The 26,102-nt window shown below is 47.0% G+C and overlaps 1 protein-coding gene across 3 annotated transcripts in view; it reads left to right on the forward strand.

The window, feature by feature from the left end:
* Positions 1–26,102, forward strand: part of LOC146206864 (uncharacterized) — a 77,885-nt gene that overhangs the window by 26,455 nt on the left and 25,328 nt on the right. For all 3 annotated transcript variants that reach the window (XR_014704554.1, XR_014704553.1, XM_084591640.1), the window contains exon 6: positions 11,525–11,586. Coding sequence is in view for 1 of the 3 variants with exons in the window: in XM_084591640.1 (XP_084447766.1) it covers positions 11,525–11,586 (62 nt within the window). In the remaining 2 variants the exon portion in view is untranslated. The remainder of the gene's footprint in view (positions 1–11,524; positions 11,587–26,102) is intronic.

The raw sequence follows: 26,102 nt of genomic DNA on the forward strand, positions 1-26,102 counted from the left end.
GCGACTGCCTTGCACAAAGGAAGCGAGCTGAACACACGCTTACGCACAGAGCTCAGCTACCTGGGGAAACATGTACAACTTACATAGAGGAGGTCCTGAAGCTATGCAAAACGGCAAGCGCTAATATGACCGAGGAAGATAAAGTAGGACATCTTCTGAAGGGCATCGCAGATGATGTTTATAATTTTCTAATTGCCAAAGGTGACCTGAACGCCGTCTGTGATGTAATTCAGCATGTTCGAACATTCGAGACATTGAAGACTCGTCGCATAACGCCAAAATTTGGGCAGCTCGCCAACGTTCCATGTGTGGCGAGCGTTGAAGACAACTTCATGGACTTGTCGTCGACGATCCGGCAAATAGTTTGCGAGGAACTGCAGCGGTTTGAGCCCCCTGTACGGTCTCCATCATCTTTGCCCTCTGACGTTGTCGGCTCTCGAGGGCCTCCCTCCTTGCTCCCCTCGATGCCCGTTGTGAATTCAATCAATACAGCTCACGCGGACGCTTGCTCCAACAGCCCGACGCCAAGGTTCGATAGCCCTGGTCACCCTCCTCGCTACGACTCGCGCCCGACTAACTTCTTGTCGCACTATGATCAGCACTATGAGTACCATCCTCAACCACCACCTGCTCGCTATTTCCGGCATCCAACCCGAAGACCTGAAGATGAGTTTCGCTACCCAATGCGCCCTGTCTCCCTGGAGCCCTCCATGGAACAAGGTTTTCGTCGCACAACCCCCGTGTGCCGACGCTGCGGCATTGAGGGGCACATAGCTCGATACTACCGGAGCAGCCCACTCACCCGTTACGATCGGCCCGTCCAAAATGCTCCGCCACGTAACCATTTCTACGACTCTAATTGGCAATGGCGCCCATCTTCGTATGAATATCCCCAGACCATTGGACCGCGCAGCCACTCTCCTGCTTCCGGCCGAAGTGTCTCACCACCACCTGCCTCTTCTGCGTGCCGCTTTCCGTCACCACGGCCACGGCGGCGGTCGACATCACCTTTGCCGGAAAACTAGTCAGCGCGGCCGCTGGAGGTCAGGTCGTTGGAGACTGTGCGCTGCCTGAAGAAATTCCTCCATCTGTTGTTATGTTAAAGAACACGGTCTATGTGCTTGTGGATGGTGTGGCGACAATGGCTTTAGTGGATACCGGGGCAACCATTTCAATAATGAGTTTATCGTTTAAGAAGTGGTTAGGACGCAAACTTATGTTTATTTGGGACAGAAATGTGAATTTTCATGGCGCGGGTGGTGAGGTGTTGTGTCCCCTGGGAATGTGTAGTGCTTCGGTGTCCCTGGGTGGAACGGTATTTGCAGCGGAGTTTGCAGTGCTTTCGGGATGCACGCATGACATAATTCTAGGTATTGACTTTTTGAGAATGTGTGGTGCTACGGTCGACTGCCGCTCTGGGGAACTCTGCGTTGATGGCTCCCTTCCTTCTGGACTCTTAGAGAAGCCACGTGTGCGTGAGGATGTGTTCTGCGTAACAGAGGATACCAATGTGCCAGCCCTGTCTATGGTGTGCATCCCAGTTTTGTGCCCTAGCCGTGCTTCCTACACCTTCGACGCTACAGTGGCACCGCTTCATTCTAACTGTGCAAAGAAATACATTCTGGTTCCTCATTGCCTACTTTCGGTGGTCAAGGGCTGCTCACGGCTGTGGGCCATTAATTGTTCTTTGCAACCAGTAGTTTTGCCTGTGAATATGAAGATTGCGACGTGCAGCCAAGACAATGCCCCGTCGGTGGCTTTGGTTACTGATGCACCTGGCGAATGTGCTGCCGCTCCAGCCCCTGACTCACAACTGCATCAGATGATCAGCCGCTCTCTAACCAGGGACCAGCGTGACGCTTTGGAGGCCTTACTGGTCAAGTATTCTTCCATCTTTGATTTTTCGGAGCCTAGCGGCTTACGGTGCATTCGTGACACATACTCGGCATCGCATTGACACAGGCTACTCACACCCAATTCGACAGAAGCCATACAGAGTGTCACCAACAGAACGCCAGGCCATCAGTGAGCAGGTTTGGGATATGCTGGAAAAGGGTGTTATTCAAGAGTCATGCAGTCCCTGGGCCGCTCCTGTAATTCTGGTGAAGAAGAAAGATGGTACATGGCGCTTTTGCGTCGACTATTGCCGTCTGAATGCTGCAACAAAGAAGGATGTGTATCCCCTTCCCCGGATCGATGACGCCATAGATTGTCTGTTCTCAGCATCATATTTTTCATCCGTCGATCTGCAATCGGGATATTGGCAGATCCCTATGCACCCTGACGACAAGGAAAAAACAGCTTTTGTCATACCCGATGGCCTGTTTGAATTTAATGTAATGCCTTTCGGGCTCTGCAATGCTCCTGCAACTTTCGAGAGATTTATGGACGCTATCCTACGGGGACTATAATGGCAAATATGTATGTGCTACCTCGATGATGTCGTCATTTTTGGCCGGACATTCAATGAGCACAATGAACGCCTCGCTCTCGTGCTGGACTGCTTCAAAAACGCCGGTCTAGTACTTAATTCGAAGAAGTGTCGCTTCGGTGAGCGTCAGATTTTGGTACTAGGACACCTCGTCGATCGTGAAGGCGTCAGACCTGACCATCAAAAGACCGCGGCCGTTGCATCGTTTCCAACACCTCAGAACGTGAAGGAACTCCGAAGTTTCCTAGGACTGTGCTCATATTTCCGCCGCTTCATTCCCTGTTTTGCTGACATCGCTAACCCGCTTACGTGCCTTCTCCACAAAGACGCTCCCTTCGAGTGGACATCAGAGTGTGACTCTTCTTTTTGCCACCTCAAGTTTTTACTAACATCACATCCGATTATCCGGCATTTCAACCGTTCTGCTCCAATGGAACTGCACACGGACGCCAGTGGTGTTGGCATTGGTGCTGTGCTGATTCAGCGTTACGGCGACAAGGAACATGTTATTGCTTACGCCAGTCGTTCTTTAAGCAAACCTGAACGCAATTACACAATCACTGAGCAGGAATGCCTCGCGGTAGTTTTCGCCGTTCAGCAGTTTCGCTGTTATCTATATGGGCGGCTTTCACAGTGGTCACTGATCATCATTCCCTGTGCTGGCTGATAAATCTCCGTGACCCATCTGGCCGTCTTGCACGGTGGGCAATCCGTTTACAAGAGTTTGATTACACAGTTTCGTACAAGAGTGGACGCCGGCACGCTGACGCGGACTGTCTCTCACATTTACCGCTTTCCAGAACGGAATGTGACGCCAACAATTTTGATCATTACATCGCTGCGGTTTTACCTCCATTCCCCGATACCCGTACGTTCCGCACTGAGCAGAGGAAAGATGAGAATCTCCAACCATTCTTTACCGCTGCAGGGGACCCTACAGCTTCCAGTCCCTATTGTATACGGAGTGGTCTTTTGTACAAAAAGGACTATTCTCCCACTGGTCTCCGCTACCTTCTGGTGGTGCCCGTCAGCCTACGCTCCTTTGTTTTGCGTGTTATGCACGACGACCCCACTTCGGGACACCTGGGATTGCGCGGACGCTCTATCGCATCCAAGAACGTTTCTACTGGCCTCGGATGCGTGAAACCACTGAGAAGTATGTGGCTAGCTTTGCTCAGTGTGCGAGTCACAAACGCCCCGCCGGCACTCTTCCTGGTCTCCTTCATCCGGTGACGCCTCCAAGATCCCCTTTTGAGAAAGTCGGGGTAGACCTCTTGGGACCCTTTCCCAAGTCTCATTCTTTCAGCCGCTGGATCGTCATCTGCACTGATTACCACACTCGTTACTGTGAGACGGCAGCCCTTCCATCGGCTACTGCACACCAACTCTCCCTCTTCCTGCTGCACTTTGTTATACTGCGCCATGGGCCTCCCCGAGTGTTGATCAGCGACCGAGGGCGTCAGTTCACCGCTGATGTTGTCGAAGAACTCCTTCGTTTGTGCCAAACGCATTTCCGACATTCTACCCCGTATCATCCGCAAACAAATGGGTTGACCGAGCGAACCAACCGGACACTCACCAACATGCTTTCAATGTACGTCGCCGCCGACCACAAGGACTGGGACTCTGTGCTACCATTTATAACATACGCATACAATACCGCCCAACAGGAAACAACAAGTTACAGTCCATTCTTTCTCCTCTATGCCCGGTCTCTTCGACACATCCTCGGCACCATCCTCCCGTTCTCCACAGACGACGATCCTGGGATTGCTGAGATCCTCTGCCGGGCTGAAGAAGCCCGCCGGATAGCCCGCCTGAGAACTCTCGCCTCACAAAAGCGCTCAAAATCCCGCTACGATGACCACCATCGCCACGTCACCTACCTCCCTGGCGAGATGGTCTGGCTTTGACGTCCACTAAGGAAGCGTGGCTTAAGTCAGAAACTACTCGCGCACTATATCGGTCCCTATGTTATCCTCGAGGCAATTAGTGACCTCACCTATCGGATTGCGCGCCTTACCAAAAGTGGCTGACGTTCTTCACGAACTGAGCTTGCCCACGTCGCGCGTCTGAAACCCTGTCATCCTCGTGCTGACAATTGACTCGCCCGGAGGGCTTCGCCTGCGACGGGGGAAGTGTTATGGACTTGTTCTCAAACAGAGCACGGAGAAAGAAAGAAGGAAGAGGAAGAAGTGTGCGCGCCCGTTCGACCTTTGTCTTGCGGCACCTGTGTCGTTCCCGCTGGCCGTGTGTACCTAGCGTACTGAACCGGCTAGAATGTCTCGGTCGCGACGCTAAGGGCGTAACAATATTTTAGAGTTAATATTCACAGTAATCAAATGTTATCGAGTCCATTGGAAATTCTATATTGTAACGGTTGTTACATTAAAGAATTGCTGCGCTGAACGAGGGCACCGAGATAGCTGAATCAGGAACGCGGGCAATAGGAACGGGCGGGCACTTCAACGTCCTCTACTTCGTCCCATTTCGCTCCTTCTTCTTCTAGCTCTAATGCACGTGTGACTGCCCCCTCCTCTGAAGCATCGCCCCGATGCGGTGTTACCGTCAGACAGAAGAGCGGGAAGAAAAAGCGTTCAAGAGTTACACCAATAGTCTGGCATCACGGGATAGGCTACATGCAGCCTGAAAGTCAGTCGGGGGTTCGCTCGTAGTAGGGCTTCATCCGCACCACATGCACAACGTCACTGCGCTTGCCGTTGTGCGATGAATGAGCCGGCGAGGCTGGTACAACTTCATACGTTACGTCGCTGAGGTGGCAGACAACAAGGTAAGGGCCGAAGTAGCGGCGCAGTAACTTTTCGAACAGCCCGCGGTGACGAACGGGCGTCCAGATCCACACATAGTCGCCCGGGTTGTAGGTAACGTAGCGGCGTCCAGGGTTGCAGCGGTCAGCATCGATCAGCTGCTGGCGGTGAATACGCTGTCTGGCCAGTTGCCGCGCTTCTGCGCTTAACATAAGTGGCGACACCGACGTCAAGTTCAGCCTCACTGTCAGGGAGGTCCACGGGTAGCATAGCATCCAGGGGGGTGGTTACGTGGCGACCAAAGATTAATTCAAACGGAGTGAACCGCGTCGTTTCTTGTTGCGCGGTATTATACGCGAATGTTGCGTATGGAAGAATTTGGTCCCATGTTTTGTGCTCGACATAAACATACATGGAAAGCATGTCGGCCAAGGTCCTGTTGAGGCGTTCTACCAAGCCGTTTGTCTGTGGGTGGTAGGCTGTTGTACGTCTATGGCTGGTGTACGTGAGCTTCAGTACAGCCTGAGTGAAGCGAGCCATAAATGTAGCTCCACGGTCGGTAACGATAGCTGCAGGAGCCCCATGACGCAGGACTATGTCGTGGACAAAGAATTCGACGACTTCAGCAGCAGTACCACTTGCAAGTGACGCAGTTTCAGCATACTGCGTTAAGTAATCCGTAGCGACCACAATCCACCGTTTTCCGGTGGGCGACTTCGGAAAAGGGCCGAGGAGGTCTATGCCAATTTGCTGAAAAGGGGTCTTTGGGGGTGCTATAGGCTGCAGAAAGCCAGCTGGTCTCAGAGGAGGAGATTTGCGCCACTGGTAATCACGGCATGTTGCTACGTATTTACGCACTGATGGTTGTAAATTGGGCCAGTAGTACTTCAGCCGAATCTTTGCCAGTGTGCGACTGATCCCCAAGTGGCCGGCAGATGGTTCATCATGACTAGCGCTCAAGATTTCGGGCCGTAACTGGGATGGCACAACAAGCAGAAACATCTCCCTGGTTCGGTCAAAGTTGCGCTTGTAGAGCACTCCACGCCGTAGAGTGAAGGACCGCAGCCCACGACGAAACAAACGGGGTACACTAGCATTAACACCTTCCAGGTACTCAATGAGTGGCAACAACTCAGAGTCGGTCCGTTGAAGTTGTGCCATACGAGAGATGCTGACGGCACAAAGAATAGGACAATCTTCGGTGATGTCTTGCGTAGCCGGTTCCACGGGTGCTCGTGATAAACAGTCTGCATCTTGGTGCTGCCGGCCCGACTTATAGACGACTGTCATGTCGTACTCCTGTAACCGGAGGCTCCACCTGGCCAACCGCCCAGAAGGATCTTTAATGCTGGTTAGCCAGCATAGCGAGTGATGATCACTGACAAGACGAAACGGTTGCTCATAGATGTACAGTCGGAACTTACTCAGAGCCCAGATGACGGCAAGACACTCTTTTTCTGTCGTTGAATAGTTTCTTTCCGGACGAGAAAGTGTACGGCTCGCATAGGCGACGACTCGTTCTGCACCATCCTGTCACTGTGTGAGGATTGCTCCGAGGCCGACATTGCTGGCGTCAGTGTGTATATTTGTGTCTGCATTCTCGTCAAAATGAGCTAGTATCGGTGGACTTTGCAGGCAGCGACGGAGTTCCTTGAAGGCTTCGTCTTGGGCACTCCCCCATAAAATGGGTGTGTCACCTCGAGTCAAGGCTGTCAATGGCTCAGTTAGGCGAGAAAAATCTTTAACAAAGCGGCGGTAATAGGAGCAGAGGCCCAGAAAACGTCGGAAGGCCTTCTTGTCGGTTGGGCGCGGGAAACTGGAGACGGCAGAAGTCTTGTCGGGATCTGGGGGAACACCTTGTGCGCTGACCACATTTCCCAAGAAACGGAGCTCCTCGAAGGCGAAATGACGTTTCTCTGGCTTGATAGTTAATTGCGCTGACTGGAGAGCTTGAAGGACAATGTGCAATCGCTGCAAGTGTTGTTTGAAACTAGACGAAAAGATGACCACGTCGTCCAGGTACACAAGGCATGACTGCCTCTTCAGACCAGCTAAAACAGTGTCCATCATGCATTGAAATGTGGCCGGCACAGAGCAGAGCCCAAACGGGAGCACCTTAAATTCGTACAGACTGTCGGGCGTCACAAAAGCTGTTTTCTCGCGGTCTCGCTCGTCCACCTCGATCTGCCAATATCCGCTTTTCAGATCTAAGGAAGAGAAGAACCTGGCGTCTTGGAGTCGGTCAAGCGCATCATCGATCCTGGGTAGTGGGTACACGTCCTTTTTAGTGACCTGATTCAGTTTCCTGTAATCAAGGCAGAATCGTAACGTGTTGTCTTTCTTTTTCACCAGGACGACCGGCGACGCTCACGGACTTGTTGACGGCTGTATAACATCGTCTGCAAGCATTTCATCGACTTGCACTCTAATAGCCTCCCGCTCTTTAGGCGAAACACGGTATGGATGCTGACAAACTGGTGGCATGGCTGAATCGATGACGATGCGATGCTTGGCTACCGGCGTACGTCCGGCCTTGGAGCTCGTCGTGAAGCAATCTTTAAAATCAAGTAGCAGGGACGACAGAACAAACTTTTGATGAGGTGACAAACCCGGGTTGATTTTAAACTTCTGAAGGGCGTTGTGTGCTGCGGCATCGTCATGAAGATTCATCTTCATGGGGCTCAGATTCGGCAACCCATCTACATCGTGGAGGAAGGTGACAGCCGTTCTCTTCGCGAGGTGTTGAATTTCATTAGTGAAATTCGTCGGGAAAACTGTTGCATAGCCATCATTCAGGTCGACAAGACCGCGCGCAATAGCCACTCCCCTTTCGAGCAACAGCGAAGGGTTACTGTCTGCAATACCTTCGTAGTCGTGAAACCAGTCGTTCCTAATGAACACCAGCACACTGGACCGTGGTGGCAGCATTACGTCGTCTTCGACAATATGCAGAGCGTTGACTCCTGGGTATTCTGTGTCACTGTGCGCCATGGCTTGCTTTGTCGAAAATGTGACGCGCCTCGTGTAGGTCGATCACAGCACCGTTTGCCTGTAGAAAGTCAAGGCCCAGGATCAAATCCCTCGAACACTCGCGCAAGACGACGAATTCACCGACGTAGATGAAACCGCGGATGCTGATTCGGGCTGTGCACTTTCTGGCCGGGCTAATGAGGTGAACTCCAGCTAGGGCCCAACCACGGCGTCAAAACTTTGCTCAAGTCCTGGTCGAGGGCATGGCTTATCACCGAATAATCTGCCCCAGTATCAATTAAAGCGACAGCGTCAGTACCATCAATTGTCACACACAAATCAGAGGTAGCACGTCGGATGCTGTCGCTACCCTGCCCCTGTGAGAAATCAGCGTTTCGGCGTATCGGCGACGGAGGATCTTCGGTTTTCCTGACAGCAGCGGCCTTGCCTCCGGACACCGCTGGAATTAGTTTTCTCAACGTGGACTGGGAGAACGCCGCTCAGGATAGCCGGTGTCTCGGCGAGGACTTGGGGAACGGTAACGCCGAGGAGACGATGATCTAGAGTCATAATGGCCGTATGTTCCATGCCCCTGACGAGCCAACAGGTGAGGTTCGATTTCGAATGGTCGTTCGCCGTATCGTGGGCAAGGATCATCGGGCGCGAAACCATGCAGGCTCACGCAGCGATATGGGCAGGTCCTGTAGAGATGACCCGCCTCACCACAGTGGTAGCAGAGGGGCCGCTGGTCCGGTGTACGCCACACATCACATTTCCGTGGCCGCTGATAGACTGGTTGAGCAAGTGAAGCGCAGCTTCAGCTTTCTCCCGGCGGTCGGAGTTGGGGAATGTAGCTAGGAGATTTTGGCGAAATGTCTCCCAGGTGGACAGGTTGCTCTCATGGTTCTCGTACCATGTCCTTGCGAAGTCCTCGAGTGCAAAATACACGTTATGGAGCTTACGGTCGTCGCTCCAACTGTTGTAGCGGGCGACCCGCTCGAAAGTGTCAAGCCAGTCTTCCTCATCCTCGTACACGTCGCCGTGGAAAGATGGCGGTGTTCGCGGCGTGTGGTAGAGGATGGGCGCCGGAGACCTGCTATCTGCGGCCATTTCTGGTGGAACAGGCGGTCGAGGCTGCGTCGTCCTCTTCGAGGTGTTAAGAGGCCCGAATTCAGGTGACTGGCTTCGGAGGCGGCGGCTTGGGCGCTGATGGACCAGTGTGAGATCCGTGTTTCTATCTTGTAGGCGTACGCAGGTTGGGAAGCGTACCCAGCTCGACTCCACCAGATGTGTAACGGTTGTTACACTAAAGAATTGCTTCAACCGCTGAACGAGGGCACCCAGAGAGCTGAATCAGGAACGCGGGTAACAGGAACGGGCGGGCACTTCAACGTCCTCTACTTCGTCCCATTTTGCTCCTTCTTCTTCTAGCTCTAATGCACGTGTCAATATGGCAGGCATAGTTAAGAGTAGTTGGATTACAACCGCATGAAAAGGCCTTTCTAAAAGTGTCATTTAGAATATCGGCATAGCTTGTAGTTGGAACTGGATTTGATTGCAGATGTCTGATTGCACTTGCTTCTTTATGATGCTCCAGGATCTTTTAGTGTTGTTTGTCTACATTGTAGGCAACTTCACCTTTTTGTTTCTTTTACTGCTTTTTTGTACCTTCTGCTAATTTTCTCATTTCAGACCAAAGCTCTGGTGTTTACTGGAGGACTTAGCTTTCCTATAAATTGGTCTCTGGTCTCTTTTTGTTATCGATACGTTTTAATTGTACCATGGCAAATGAAGATTAGTTGTAATCTTTGTTTGGGGCATATACAGTTCGTGCAGTTTATTCCTAGATAAACACCAATTGATCAAAGCCAGTTAAGAAAGTGCCGAGGAACGCTGAAGGCATCATTGATAGTTGAAAAATTAGCCTTGCCATAAATGCAGATAATTTTCTTCTTATTTAGGAATTTGGAACAATGTTATCGCAAGTAGAGAATGATCACTTATCCCTGGCAAATAATTAATGTTGGAAACGAGATAGGGTACATTTGTTAGCAAGAGGTCTAGCGTATTTGATGTGGTATCTGCTACTCTCGTTGGTTGCCTAACGACTTGTGTTAAGCAAAAGTTGAAGCAAACGTATACAATTTTTGATTCTGATGTCCTGCCATATGCGTTAAAAGTGTTGACTGACCAGTTTATATCAGGGAAGTTCAAGTCGCCAAGTAAAAGAAGTGGAAGAGTGTGAAATTTAATGGTAACAATGTTTAGAGTGTCATGAACATCTAGGCAAAACCTGGAGCAAGCTGACGGTGGTCAATAAGAAGCACAACATACAAGCGAATTGACAAAGCTGCAGTCACCCCGAACATGGAAGTTAGTCTGGATCGTGTCCATGACTCAGCACAACTATTAACTGGCTGCCATATGAGCATTGAGATCATCTGAAGTTGTATCTGTCAAGCGCAGTATGAACCAGCAAATATGAGCAGTGCTGCACCATCACATTCTGTGTGAAGCTTGGCAAAAGTGCTACCGTGACCTAGAAAAGTCGAGAAAGGCTTATGGAGACCATTCCCTATCCAGATGTTTCGATGGCATAAGGGCTGAAATTTTTAGCAGACCGATTTGAAACTTTTTTTATAAAATCTTAACACAGGAATTGGATATGTGGAAAGTGTGCACAAAGATGGTTCCAAAGAAACTCACTACTGAGCTGAACAACAGAAAAGTAAGTGCCTTGAAAGGGAGTGAGAATTTTTCAGTCGCAGGTGACGAATCCTGGAGTTTTTAATATGATCCCAAGACAAAACTCTCAAGTCAGGAGTTGTGCTGTATGGACCCACTCAATCCAAGGAAAGCAAGAATGATCAAATTAAAAATCAGTGCTTATTGTTCTTGTTTTTTTTTTTTTTGTTTTTTTTTATAGTGTGGGGATCATCCACAAGGAGCCTTCAGGATCAATATAACTTTTTATTGTGAGGCCTTTGAAAGACTCCAGAAATGGATGTATGGATATAGATGCTTCACCACGGCAAGATCCATCAACAACTTTTAAGAAGAAATAGAATTCCTGCAGTTCAGTTACTGTGCCTTGTTTTTATTCCCTCGGGTCAAATCCTACTAGATAATATCCAGAAAACTGTAACACACAAGCCGAAACGTATTCCAGCAGATGACAGCCTTGATTTGTAAAAAGAATGAAACATCACTCCCATTACTTTACATCATGTAGAATACAGGAAACATGAGTGAATTAGTTGACACGTCTAAGCCATCTTTCTGCATGAAAACGCTTGGATGAGCAGTGCTTGCAGAGTGCAGGTGAATGAGCAACATTGCTTTCATAATCTTCCAGGAACGTCCCCAGCTGTCCCCTATGCCAGTGGCTACTATCAGACCAACACAGGTATTGTGGAGGTAAGAGCCTATCAGCAACTCTTGACAATGCATGTTTCTAGCTATCAACCTTTAAATGTCTGCTTTTTATGGTAACAAATTGCCATAAGAGGCCCAACTTTTTACAATAAATGAGATTTGCACTCGTACAGTGTCCTTTGCATTGTTCACTGTTAGTTTGTGCAGTTTATTTTTTACTGCATAGAATGCACCTGTATGTGTAACACAACTATATTGTAAAGGATCTCATTTTTTATGTGGGCAATACGAGAAGTCTGTCATGCTTAACATTTGCTTGCCCATGCCTATTCCTACCAATAGACTGCAATTGATGGTTTACTAGTATATGTTTGTTATCTGATTTCTGTTCATATTTGAAAAACTGATATTAGAAATTTTTGAATATGAATACACCGAAAGTTTTGGAATTCACTGCAGTTTCCATGCACCACATGCTTCACCGCAATGCTCGCATGGATTGTGCATCCTCAAAACGTGACAGGGCCATTTGTAGAGAGGGCACAGAATACTTGACGAAACTCACTTCATCTCAAATCAGATAAAATTACTGTGAGTCGATAATTCGAGCTTTCAGTTATCATATTTGCACGACTCTAACGTGCACCTTTTTTTTTCCGAAAATAAGCGTTCAAAAATACATGCGCGTTACAATCGGACTCAAAATGCAAAAAACTTTTCCAAACCTAAACCTACATCTCAAAAACCGAAACGAAACAGCTCAATGAAGGATAGCCGCATTGCTATCGGTATCTCGGACCGCTGGGTTCATCGAGTAAGTTGTTTCCTTCCTCCATGATCGAGTACAACGCGGCCTTTTGTACTGTGGAGTATGCACACACTGGAAGAGGAGGGTATGTGAACTGAGTGCAAAGTATGAGGTACCACTGCCAACCGTGACAAACACTAGAGACACCTGCTGGACTACTTCGAAGGTGCGTGAACGCATGGCAGTGGCGGAGACCAGGTGGGGGCGAACTGGTGCAGCGGCCAAGCCGGCTCTTGGTATGTACTCCACGCACAAGAGGGACATCACTCAGGAGCTGTTTAATGACAACTCCCTGGGGAGCGCCCTGCTTTTTGAGGCACATGCGGGGGTGCTGCGCATGAAGAAATGGCATGCGCGGAGCGAGGGCAAGGACAACGCGGCTGTCTTGTGTGCGGTGTGCGGGTGGGAGACAGAGACGATCGAACATATTGTGTTGACTTGCCAAGTGCTCATGCGATGTCAGCCTAGCGGGTCAACTTTGCCGCAGGTGCTGGGGTTCACGTCTAGATAGCCGCAAGGAGACGCTGCGATGGACAGTGATGCGACACAGCGGGATGAGAGGGCTGTGGCTGTGGAGGCAACCAAACTACAGTGTTCTAGAAGGCTTTGTAGTGGCAAGAGCGGGGCGCGTTTCGCTGGGAGGCGTTGAGGCAAAAAAAAGCGGTTGACCGTGCGCGACGCTGCTGTCGAATACTGGAGGAGAAAAGCTGGCCATCTGCTTCGCTGCGCGGCGTAGGAGGGAGGCGCATCACAGTGAGTTTGAGCGCTGCCGTCGGAAAAAAAAGCGACAAATTCGGCTGGTAGTCGTGTTGGGGTGAAAAAAAAATATTAAGAATATGCATGGGGAAACACGGAGGGATTCCCTCACACATGTGGCACCATTCCACAGAAGGGAAGCCGCAAACATGCAGCCTGAACTGGACACCGCACAGAAGCATTGCTATCGCCAAAGGTTAGGGTACCTCGCTGAAACTTATGAAGAGTGAAAAACCACCCGGGGCAAGGAAACTGCAAAACAGAGCATTTTGTTTTTCATACCCGCTTTCATTTCTTATTTTGCCTTAATTGGTTTACTACGGTTGAATACAGCTCAAGAACGAAGCATAGATGACCTCCAAAGGAGGCCTCACAGGCTAGCTTTCTCCATTTCTGGTACTTCGCTACTGGGAAATAAACGAGTTGAAAATCGGAGCTCGTACGTGCGACCGATGGGATCTTTTGTCTGCTCGTCCTGCACTATTTTCCTGTCGCTGAAACAGACTATAGATTGCTTCACATGGTGTATTTTTGTGAAATACTGGGCTCATAGGCGCGTTTTCTTTTTTTATTCGATCACGTTAGCGCTTTCTGCGATAGAAAACAAGAAAAAAGCAGGAGAGTGTTCTGATCACTCGGAATCACATGAGTACTGAGAGGATGGCATTTTATGTGATAAATTTGTACCGTTGTACATTTAACCATGCGTAGTCGCTATAAACATAGGTCGATCGCACCTGACTTATACCTTTAATGCGTTAATTACGGGGTGTTTGCCTATGCCTGTCAGGGCTTAAATCTAAGTCAGGGCTCGGAGGTCTTAGACACCCCCAATAGTATTTAACAAGGATATGAGGCCTTCCGCGCTCGAATTTAAAGACTGCATGAATATAAAAAAAAAGCAATAATTTTTTATCTTGTCGTCAGTGCTGGTCTGAATATTGACATTCTTTCTCTATCGTTTAAAAAATTTCGCAATGTGTTAGCAAGAATCATTAACATGTTTTCTGAATCCCAAGACAGAGAAAAATATCAAGTCGGTTTCGCCGCACAAAGGCTGTAACTTATTTTGCACTCACGCCAATTCTCCCTGATTTTTTAAGGCATCGACTGAGCGAATTGTCGATATGCTCGCAGCTCGCGTGATATAGGTTGTATGTCGCCCGTTCAACAGACCAACCTAGCAGTTCTCACACACACACATATATATATATATATATATATATATATATATATATATATAGAAAGAGAGAGAGAGAAATTTTCTTTCACTTGTGCAGCGAAATTAGTCATATTCTGCCCAGTTTATGTCATTTACTTTCTATTAAAGTGTATTTGAAGTAGATTAATTTTCAGAAATATAATTTACAAGTACAGTCGAACCCGGGTATATCCAACTCGAAGGGGATCGCGAAATAGTTCGATATATCGATAATTCGATATACAAAAATCGGCTTGTGACGGCACTTACGATGCGAAGAAACGATACCGTATTTGTCGCCTAATCAACCCACTCGCGTAATGAACCCACCCTCCACTTTTGCACCCGAGAATTTGAAAAATAAAGAATGCGTTAAGACCAGCTCGCTCACATGCAAGCGATTGAGCGATGTCAGCGACGAGCTGCAGCGACAGAGCGAAAAATTTCGAACTTGTTGGAACTGCGTCCCTCTTGCCGCTCGAGCCACCGCGACAGCTCAATACAAGGTTTCTGTGTCGCTGCGGCAGAAATCGCGAGCGTTTTCGCTTGCATGTCGATGGCGCGCGTCACTCCGTTTCGGTCGTCGCATCCACAGCTCATTTCTTAGTAGCGTGCCAAGATGCTGCATAGCGATAACGTCAGGGCGCGTTTATCTTTTTATAGCTCCTCCGGTGGCGGGGAACGAACTTGGCAGAGTGCCCGTGATGGCTTGATTGCACAAGCCTGGTTCGATTTATCACTCCGCGCTTGGGGCGGGCGTCATGATCGCAGCAGCAGACTGCGTGCTTCCGTTGATTCATACATGCAAAGATAAACGGCTCCCGCAAAAAAAGAAAAAAAAAAAGCTTGCCGCTTCTTAGTGTCCGCAGCCGCCATATCTTACGCTACGTCGCGCGTACAGCACAACGGTAAGAAAGAATGACTAGAAAAAAAAAAAAAAAAGAAAAACAGAGAGCTGCCGCTTCTTAACGTCCGCAGGCGCCATAGCCACGTCAGCCGCCGCGCGCAGAGGGTTCGCAACACACACTGGAGAAAGCGTCCGACGTTTGTCTTAAAACGGGCTGAGCTGGCTTGGCGCATGCGTAGCGCGTGCTGAAGGAGAGAGATAGCTCGGCAAAAGAATGGGCACACCCACGCACATGCATGGCTTGCAAACGTCATGTGTTGGCGCGCGGGAAACGATAACTGCAGATGCGCGCGCCTTTGGGGAATGGGTGCGGCGCTGTCCAGAACTGTCCCCTCTCATTCCTTCCGCGCGTGGCTTGAAAACGTCATGCGGCAAACGGCCAAGGGTGATGCGATCGTCTTTGGGGAAGGCACAGTTTCCAGTGCGTGGTGCGGAGTTCGATATATCGAACGACTGGTGAAATTGAGTTCGATATATGACACGGCTTTCCTATACTTTTACATGGGATTTTCAAGGGGATATTCCGTGAGTTCGATATAACCAAAATTCGATATATCCGGGTTCGATATAACCGGGTTCGACTGTATTTACTTTTGTAAGATCTCGATTCCAGCTTGTCGGGACTATTCAGACGCTCCTCAATCGATGGCAAAATAATATGACAATGGTCTCTCGAAAAATATTAAATATGTTGCAAGTGCCAAAGCTTCGTTTTATTGTGAGCTGTTTTACGTCACATACTATTGAGGACATTGGCAGAGCGTATGTATCACTTCCCTTTTTCTAGTATGTGTCATGAATTGAGCAGAAAGCCACTTTTAAATATTTCTCCCTTAAAACGGTGCGCTGCCCGCTTTCTCTCTCAATTGCCTTCTTTATTCCCTCTCCATCCAAGCTCGAATTACTAGTGACTTCCTCTGAAGGAGCCAAAATTGCACCAGTACCAATTGTTTTCAAAATGTGCGATGTTTACTTACGGTTGTCATGTATGTTCTCACTCATGCGCACTGTCAAGATAAAAATATAATTACCTGTGTCTGGCTATTTTACATGCATGCATTTTTATGGCGTATAAGAAACAGGATTTTGATTATATATAACTCATTATTGCTGCAATAAATGTCTGCGAAAATATATTTTCAGTGGGTTTTCTGTTTTCATATTTCCCCGTGTGTGCTCAGAAAATTGAGCAAAGTGCCATTACGTCAGAATTGATTCATAGCTGTGTGTTTGCACTTCTTTCCATTACACAGAAATCAGCAACATTGTCGATCGTGTCACAGAACGCGTTTCAGGCTTGCACCTAAGTTGATCAAACACGCCCAGAGCTTTGATCTGGACAATTAACTGTTGTTTTTTGTTTAAAGAAATAAAGTGTATCTCTCTCTCAGTTCTGCAGTTTTACTTCATTGTCGTGTCTCAAAGCAGCGATAATTGTTTGTGTAGTTGTCCCATATATAAGCATATTATATATTGGCATTGTTCTCCTTATTACGCCACACTCAAAGTTTCGGTACGCTTGTAGATTTATGTTGTGCTTAACATAATTATAGCAATTAAATACAGGCAGTAATAATTGTGATGACCTCTATTGTTTATTTTAATGAGTGTCGGAAAATCGTGTATATTTCACGTAGCCACCGATCTTGAAAAAAATAAAATAAAATAAAACTACACCTACTGCAGCCAACTGATTTACTTAAAAAGAGTAGGAAGCAAGGAACCGTTCGGTTTTATGCATCTCCATTGCCAGCCAGGCGGGAAAAAAGCAAGAGAGAAAGATTAGGAGACGCTTGCTCAAGCGTTTTTTTTCTTTTTTTTTTTTGCGCTTGGCAGCGCCTTTAACATCGTCTTCAATCTGCAATTTTTTTTTTTTGTTAATGTTGGGTTTTGGGGAAAGGAAGGTGCAGTATCTGCCTCATTTCTCAGTGGACACCTACACTTACAATCACCAGCATGAAGTTGGAGGTGCGCATGTATATATGTCGTCAGGATTGTAACCCATATCACAGACTAGCCTTCAACTTGTCTAGCAAATGGATACTAAGTGGGAAGCAAAATGGTATGACACCACCCTGAACACTGCGCAAAAAAAAAATTTTGCGGCACAGTTTTTATACGTTAAATTATCACATCTATGTAATCGAGTTCGATTAAATGGGTCTGCAAGGCTATTTTTATTGTATTTTTTTGCTTCCCGCTGATTTTCGCATTAGACCCACGGCAACGCCGATGCCGGATTTTCTGTGACACGGGGCCCTTACTTTATTGCGTAAAAAAAATGAATGCTTATGAGATAGCGCCACAACGAGCGCCGCAATTGTCTGATAGGCCCTCGTAGCCGCACGTACCGGCGGCAGGCCGGGATCTGCTCCAGGAGTCGACGCCAGCGCCACGTCACAGCAACTGCCTCTAAAGCCTCACAGGGAAGGTGCCATTTTGCCACTACAAAGGCTTCTAGAACTCTGTAACCAAACAACGCCTTCAGAACTGGATAAGGCATACTAGATAAATAGTTTTGGTGGCATGGAGGAAGTTGGTGGCGTTGCGCTATGGCGGGACAGACTCCGTCACAGTAGGGAATTGACTTGGCTAGGACCTTTCTGGTCCACCTGGTAAAAAAGGGAAGCCTCAGTACCAATCCAATCCAATCCAATCCAAAATTGAGGCAGATCCATCCATGGGCGGATCCACCGTTTTGATCGCTATTTTTCGCAAACATTCCGTTTCGCTGGTGTACCCAGAACCTGAGTTGGATACGTGTATTCACCCACAGCACAGTGACAAGATGGAAAGGCAACAACGCTTTCATTACGAGGCGTTTAAGTGGAAAGTGATCCTGTTAGCAGAAAAAGAGGGGAACCGGGCAGCGTCCCGTGCATTAGATGTCCCGGAGACATGCGCTCGCGAAAGAGCTGTCATCCGACTCTGATGGCGAGTAGCCTATGATGTTTCCATCGCGTGGTTGTGTTCGTGTGTTCCGATTTGTGTTCGTGTGTTCCCATTTGGGTTCTTGAGTTCGATAAATGTTTTAAGCAACTTTCAGATGCTTGTTGACTGCGTTATTCCATGTGTGCGGTAGAATCGGCGCCAAGTTATTTTTGTGGTTTCTGGCCTTAAATATTACTGCGAATTACAATCGGGCACACGTTAGAATCGTGCAAATACGGTAATATGGACATTTTTTCTAGTTCCTCCGAATTAATGAGAGCTTCCTGCATTCAGCAGCGATATGACAGCTTCACCAGATTTTATGCAGGTCCTCCCTGTGTAAAAAGCTGGTATACAAAATCCTGTATAATATATCTGTACTGGATCTTTTAGCAAGACATGCACTTCTGTGCAATTCTAGTTTAATTTTACTTGCAAATTCTGTGTGGATTCTGCCATAAAGAACTTGGCAGAGTTACAATGTTCTAGAATATGGCAAGTGGGCTCGGGAGCCTGCGCGCTCCATACGATGTGGTGAGGCGGTGAGCGTGGACAGGTCCTGGATGTATGTGGTGGCGCTGCAGTAGCGTTGGCTGTAAGGCTCGGTGCACCCACGCTGCCTGCGCGCCCGGGTGCTGCCAAGTCACCTGCAGCTTTCTGTTGATGTGTTTGTGGTGCTTTGCGGTTCCTTCTTACTTTGTGACATTGTAAAACTGAGGCGAAGCCGAATAGTCGGCATGTACGGTATATCTTAACTCCCAGTTGCAAAACGGGATAACAGTAGACAAAATGAGAGCAGCCGCCACTCTTTGCTGTGCCAAAAGATGCATGCGAATCGATATAGAACACTTCATCAAAACTACAAGGCTTTGGATGAAACATTTTGGATGAAAAAGGACGAGAAAAGGGAGTGATTACTTATAGTGCTGGATTAAGGAGGAGGCAGCAGCCCAGGGCCTCATCTTCAACAGCTGGGGAAGGGTGCCCATGTATTGTAACATGCTTAATATATGAAACAATGTATAGAAATTTGACCGGTATGTATGAAGAGAGCAAACTAAACGGAGAGTTGGGATCCCACTTAATGTAACTTCTTTGAGCTTGATCAGTTATGCAGGAGCCTGCGAAAACGAATTCCCCGTCGCCAAATGGGCCCCTTTTTTATGAGGCGATCTGAGTTTACTTACGGGATGAGCAAGAGATTTTTATGGTTAGCTGTCACACCCACTGTTTATTGCTGTTGGGAGAGAGAGGCGGAGGGTAGACGTAACTTATAATTTATTTATTTATCTGAAAGTACTTCAGGCCAATATTGACCCATGCAGGAGGGGCAATACAACACATTTAAAGATTCACAGATAAAAATAAAATAAAAAAGTGCATGCGGTTGCAATCAATAAGCAAAAACAACAAATACAGCACTGATTTACTCAAGAAAATGCTCCTCTAGCGGTGACAGCATGTGAGACGAAAATATTCCTCTTTTCTGCCACCACCACAGCGCACATACTCTACCTCTCAAAGACTTTCATTGCTCACTTTCTCCAGCTTTTGGAGAGGATAATAGAAAAAAATATGCCACGACGCCTTCCAATGCAAGTCCCTTGTCTCCTTATCTGAGCACTGGTTGCATTGGTGTGCATTACTAAGAATACAGAAGACTAAGGTAATGTTCAACAGCCTCGGGAAGGAACAGCTGTTTACGTTGGGTAGTGAAGCACTGGAAGTAGTAGGCGAATATGTCTACTTAGGACAGGTAGTAAACGCAGATCCGGACCATGAAAAGGAAATAACAAGAATAAGATTGGGATGGAACGCATTTGGCAAGCACTCGCAGATTATGACTAGCAGCTTACCGGTATCGCTCAAGAGAAAAGTATACAACAGTTGCATCTTGCCTGTACTCACCTATGGGGCTGAAACGTGGAGGCTAACCAAGAGACTTCTACTTAAGTTGAGAACAACCCAGAGGGCTATGGAACGAAAAATGGTAGGGGTAACATTAAGAGATAGAAAGCGTGCAGAGTGGGTCAGAGAAATAACTCAAGTTACCGACATTCTAGTAGAAATTAAGAAGAAGAAATGGACATGGGCAGGACATGTAGTGCGAAGAGAGGATAACCGATGGTCGCTGAGGGTAACAAACTGGATTCCAAGGGAAGGAAAGCGTAGCAGGGGGCGGCAGAAAGTTAGGTGGGCGGATGAGGTTAAGTTCGCAGGGCTCAAGTGGATGCAGCTAGCACAGGACCGGGTTAATTGGAGGAATATGGGAGAGGCCTTCACTCTGCAGTGGGTATAGTCAGGCTGATGATGATGAATGCATTACTGTTGCCTCGCAGCCTCTAAATATCATGCCTCTGATACGTGGTAGTTGGCATGTGGCAAACACTGGCCCTCCGTTTGAAGGATCACTACAGCCTTGAAAAATCAAGGTATACGTCTTTGGAAGGTCGCAATTAATAGTTGACATGGCCGGGCACTAGGTCGGAGGTATAATATGGGGCTCTCTGCCGAACATTTCTCCTTCACTCAAGGAAGTTGCCGAAGGTGTGATTGGTTGGCAGGTTGTTTGATGTCATGAGGCCAGGTGGCATTTTCGAGTTGGATGAAGCTGCCAGCTCGGCCAGCTCCTTTTATATGGAAGGACGAGATGCAAATTGAATTCAGACCTTTGCACCGTCGGTTTGAAGCCTCGCAGCCTCGAAAATTCACGTGTATGCCTTTGGCAGGCTGGCGCCTGCTCTTTAACGCAAGGGTAGGTCCCACTGAGGTCAAAATCACCGCTTGAAAGAATGTCAATGGCTACTAGACATCCTATACGGTCAAAGCCACCAAAAAAGATTTTGTCACAGCACGATCAGAGATCAGAAGCAAGAAATAATCGTTTGGCTTAGCAGAGTTTATCGCCCGAAACCAAATCGAGTTAAGGAGTCCATAATGAAGTGCTCCAGAAATTTCGACCACTTGAGGTTTTTGACTTGCACCAACGTCACATTATACATAGCAGCTTGCATTTTGCCTCCATCCAAAAGCGGCTGCCGCAGTCAGTATTTGATTCCGCGTTCTTGGCGTCAGCAGTCGAGCGCCATAACCATATGGAGCCAATGCGGCGAGCGAGAATTCAGTAAATGTCTCTTCTTTACATAACATAATCACAAAGCAAGCTGTAGTACTCTCTCGCGTATAAATATGCCGATAAACCTCATCGACCATCTCCAAATTAACAAAAAAGTTAGCGCTACACTTCAAATGAAATTTGGATACATATTCAAGTAGCACTTTAGGATGGAGTTGGGTAGGGACCGTCAAGAACAGGGAAAGAGTAGGGGACGGACATGCATACTAACTCACGGCCCCAATTTTTTCTATTGTAGGCCCTGGATGGCTACAATAGAGCATAGTCAGCCTTACGAAGCATTTGAGGCTTACTCTTGTGGCCGCGCATTCGCACCATCACACTTTTGGCTGCTGATAGCTTACAACATTTGTGCCTCTTTATTCGCAGACATTCCCTGTGTACAGCACCTATTTACAGGATGTATATTAAAATACGGAGCCTTGTTCATTTTTCCAAAGATTCTAGGCAGATCGCGCAGCCAGGCGCAGCGCGCCGCGTTTCCTACAGCCTATGCTCTGGTGACGCCATCTCGAGTCGTCGACATGAGGTGCCTGACCCGCGACCGCTCCCCGAACCCACTACCCATATTCTAGAGCACCATAGCAGAGTGCCAGCGACCTTAAGAGGAGTGCCTGTGGTGGCTTGTTCCGCTCCTCCCGTTGTGCAAGCCTGGTTTTCAAGTACAAAAATTTGCTTTATCACGCAGCGACTGGTGTGGGCGCTGTCCGTCCACTACCACGAAACCATTGGAATGTGCGATACCAGCAAGTGTCCTGATTGCGGCTGACTGCATTCCTTCTTTGATTGATGATTGGGATGGGTGACTCATAAAAAAAAAAAGAAAGAATCTCAACTTTTCTGCGAACTGAACCCTTCCCTCAAGCTCATGCCGATTTTTCTTGAAAAAAAAAATTGGGTTTATGACGAGAGTGAATATGGTATTTCCAGTTAGGGCTTTGTCATTCTGACTGGCCAGTTATGTCATGGCATGACGTGTCCTAAAACTTCCGCACCGCGGGTTTTTTATGCACACGATGGTTGGTGCGGCGGTACGCCCATGTCATCATCATTTTGTTTCATTCACAGATTCAAGTTTTAGTTCTCATCCGATTGCCAAGGTGTCTACTGGTACATGCATGCGATGCACGAGGACTTCGTTAAATCTAAAGTGTGGCATAAAATTACTTCGTTAAATCACTTAAGAAGTACATGGTTTTGAGTGGGGCAGAGATTGGGAAATTTTAAAACTTTTTACGTAGTGAATTTCATTACATTGAGGTTCGTTGCATCTCGGTTCGATTGTATACAAGTTGTATTTTTCTTCTTTCCAAATGCTCCAGGACTGCTAGAGCCTGCCAGTGGATAATAGTGGGTCTATTATCTGAGTTTCACTTTTTTCACTTTTTGATGCAATCCAAAATTTCTCTCAAGTCAGGTCAGGTCACATGTTGCATCATGGCATCGACATCGCATTCAGCTGCCCATCGAAACCGTTTCCTCCGAGTCTGATGCATCTTAAGTTTGAGTTTTTAGGCAGTGAAGGCAGCAGAGACACACAAGACAATTTCTGTCCATCAGATTTTCTCACAGACAGTTTGTAGATAAGCCCAATAGGAGAAGACTGCTCGATTCACACAAATCCACTGAAACTGCATTAAGGGGGGAGACGGCTCTTTGCAGCCGAAAATCGGTCTAAAAATAGGATTTTTTATTTCTTCATGTTTGCAGTGCTGAGATGTTTCCGCAACTATCTGCAAATTTTGGTTGAAAAATACCGCCTAATTCGCACGTTACAGCGTTCCAAAAATGCGAATCTGAAGGTTTGGCCCTTTAAATTGAGGTCAAATCACGCTGAGTTTTGATCGGTCGCAGATCTATAAGTATGCGCTCCACAGGCATCATTTTGGTCTCGTTCGAAAGATCGTGATTCAGGCTATTCCCATGTCGCAATCAGCGTTCGTGCGCGATGGGCCGATAAGGGCGTAGCAACAGATAGGAGAGCGAACGATTTTCTCGAGGCGAATCCTGCCGCGTGCGAGCATCGTATCATGACGATGCAGTTGAAAAAGTGATACTTAAGCAGTTTTCATGGCCGCGACAGATTGAGCACTCAGAAAAGTTAGTGGCGCGGCGGCAGCAGCGATCACGAAACGGCGTCTTGTGCGTCATGCGGAATCGCAAACTTTCTCGAAATAAATTTGCTTTCGAGTTTATCTCTATGGGAAACGGTGCATTCACACCAGAAACCAGTCATAACTCATTTTATTGAGTTACTGTTAGCCTTGGTAGTTCAAACATATGCCCAAAACGTTTCTTGCCGATTTCTCAAAATTGAATTTTGGACTGTCACCAGATCAATATTTCTGGCCCTGTTCTTGCTAGTTATTTTCTTTAAACCTAACCTCATGTATCTTTTGACACCAAGGTAAATGTAATAACCATACGGGAAACTTTACTGAAAAGATTGTCTTGGCACCAAAATAGACCTTTCCTTTGAGTCTTTTTTTTTTATGGTGTAACTTCGGCTCAAATTGGTATAACACATAAATTTTTACTTTAATTTACTTTCCAACCATTTCTGATCATAATGATATGTCAAACCTTGCCATAATTTAAATCTACATGTTCTGACATGTTTTTCCTTGTTTTCTCGAAACAGCATTTTTGAGGATGCTGCAAATTCGGAGGAGTGATATCTTTTTAACTATTTGTGCTATTGATTTCACTTTTTCATTGCTGCAAAGATACTTTCTTGAAAAGTGCAGTGCATATATATATGCATTATAATGAGGCAACATTTACAGAATTAGTTATTTATAATGGGTGTCAAATCGAGGTTTTCCACAGAAAAGTTTGGTGTACTGTAACACAAGTTCAAATTATCATGATGGAAAATAGCGTGAAAAAGTACACGAAGGACGGAAGGAAGGATTTTCCATCATGAACGTTAACCAACTTGCCCAACTTTCGGCATTACTTAAAGTTCAAATTAATCTAGCTCCTCTATTTTTGGTTAGCTGCATTCTGATATTTCTAGATAATTTATGCAGGCTGATTTTCATCATGCCCTTGTGTGTTTAGTAATTAGCTCACCTCCAAATGAAAAACATTAATTAGGCAAAATTCTTAAAACTATGCACTCTACAAAAGAAACAATTATATATTTAAAATCAGCATGTCCAAATACATAAGTGATGCAAGTTTAATCCAAATCGGTCCGTAGACGAAAAAAAAGGATTCTAAGAGGGGTTTCCCCCCTTAACCCTTTTGCTGTCTGGTGTTTCTGGCCATGATGTACCCGCAGTGTCGGCTTGGTTTCAGGGAACGAGCATGGCGATTTATTTTTGATTGACTATTAAAATAACATAGTCAACAGAATATGCACATTCTGCAAGTGTTGTTAATTAACATTATCATCATCAGCCTGACTAAATGAGATAAATGAGGATAATATAAGAAAAAACACTGCTCGATACTTCAGAGTCTGAATTCAAGCTCGGCTCGTATTCATAATCAAAAGATCCATCGCTTCAGTTTGCAGTCAAAGGTCCCGTGTGGTCAGCCATCCGAAAGTAACCGCGCGCACAAAGGGCGCACTTTCGGGGGCCCGCACAACGGAAAGAAATGGCACATTGTGCAATCAAGCTGACAGAGGTAGATGGAAAGAGGCTAAAACAACCTCATTTGCTGCTGCTAGCCGCAAGCAAGGGCGCGGCAAGAGAGAGCGAAAGCAGCAATCAAGACGTGTCGACCAGTGGCGTAGCCAGAAATTTTGTTCGGGGGGGGCTCACGTTGCAGCGCGTCCTCCTCCATATAGAATTTGTCGATGGATCAAATATGATTAATTCCAGCCAATAGCCAATAGCCATTGTGTATTAGGTGCTGCAAACGAATTCTTGAATGCCACGCAGTACGCACTGCCAAGACAAATGTAAAATATTAACGTTATTATAAAAGAACATATATGTATGTGACAAACATTGTGGCAGCAATAACTGACATCAATGCTTCCCTGATTCTGTCTGTTGAATAAGTACAGAAAATATTAAACGAAATCTAGAACTATATCAGTTCGAAACCAGCAAAGCAGTGCATACCGCTGATATGAAAACGTAAAGGCCAAGAAATGAACACTTTGACGGGAAATGCTTTATTGAATCTGTCATCCAAGACGCTTGTTTACATTTTTGTACACGTCCAACGGCCAGTGACGCTGTCCTTTTTTCCATTTATTGCACAGGAACACCTGTTACAGGTCGTATACTGTGGGTAATTTAAGTGAAATTATAGTCGCAACAGCGAGCGCACAGAAAAAGCAGGAGAGTTCCAAAACATATGTACATACAAATGCGAAGATATAATGGAATATTATAAATGAGATGATACAACTTGATAAGGGCAAAACATTACCACTGGAAACAAACTTCACTATATGTATTCCCTAGCTGGGGAAACAAAGTTTAATCTGTACAGTCCAATCAGCGGGGCACAAGCATGGACTTGAGATGTCGCCCACTGCCGAGGGTTGTGCTTGAGCCTCCTCTCACATCTTTCAGTGGCGAGGGCTAGCTTCTCCGATGTCGATGACAATTTTGTGCATGCTGGCGGTGGAAACCCTTCAGTAAGGTAAAGTAGCCGGAGAAGTCGTCCGTTGGCTGAGGTCATTTCCCTGGCGTTACTTCTCAGAAGTTCACCCGCCTGCTTCGAGAAGTCGGCGAGCAGGGTCAATGCTGATCGGCGACACGCCTCCGAACCTTTAGACAAAAGATCAGGTTCCCGTGGTCGTCGCCGCGGGTGCCAATAGGATTAAGGTCTGAAAGAGCAGCTCCTCTCTGTC

This window comes from Amblyomma maculatum, chromosome 1, assembly GCF_055883805.1.
Source record: "Amblyomma maculatum isolate TAMU_Amacu chromosome 1, ASM5588380v1, whole genome shotgun sequence".
Lineage (NCBI taxonomy): Eukaryota > Metazoa > Arthropoda > Arachnida > Ixodida > Ixodidae > Amblyomma > Amblyomma maculatum.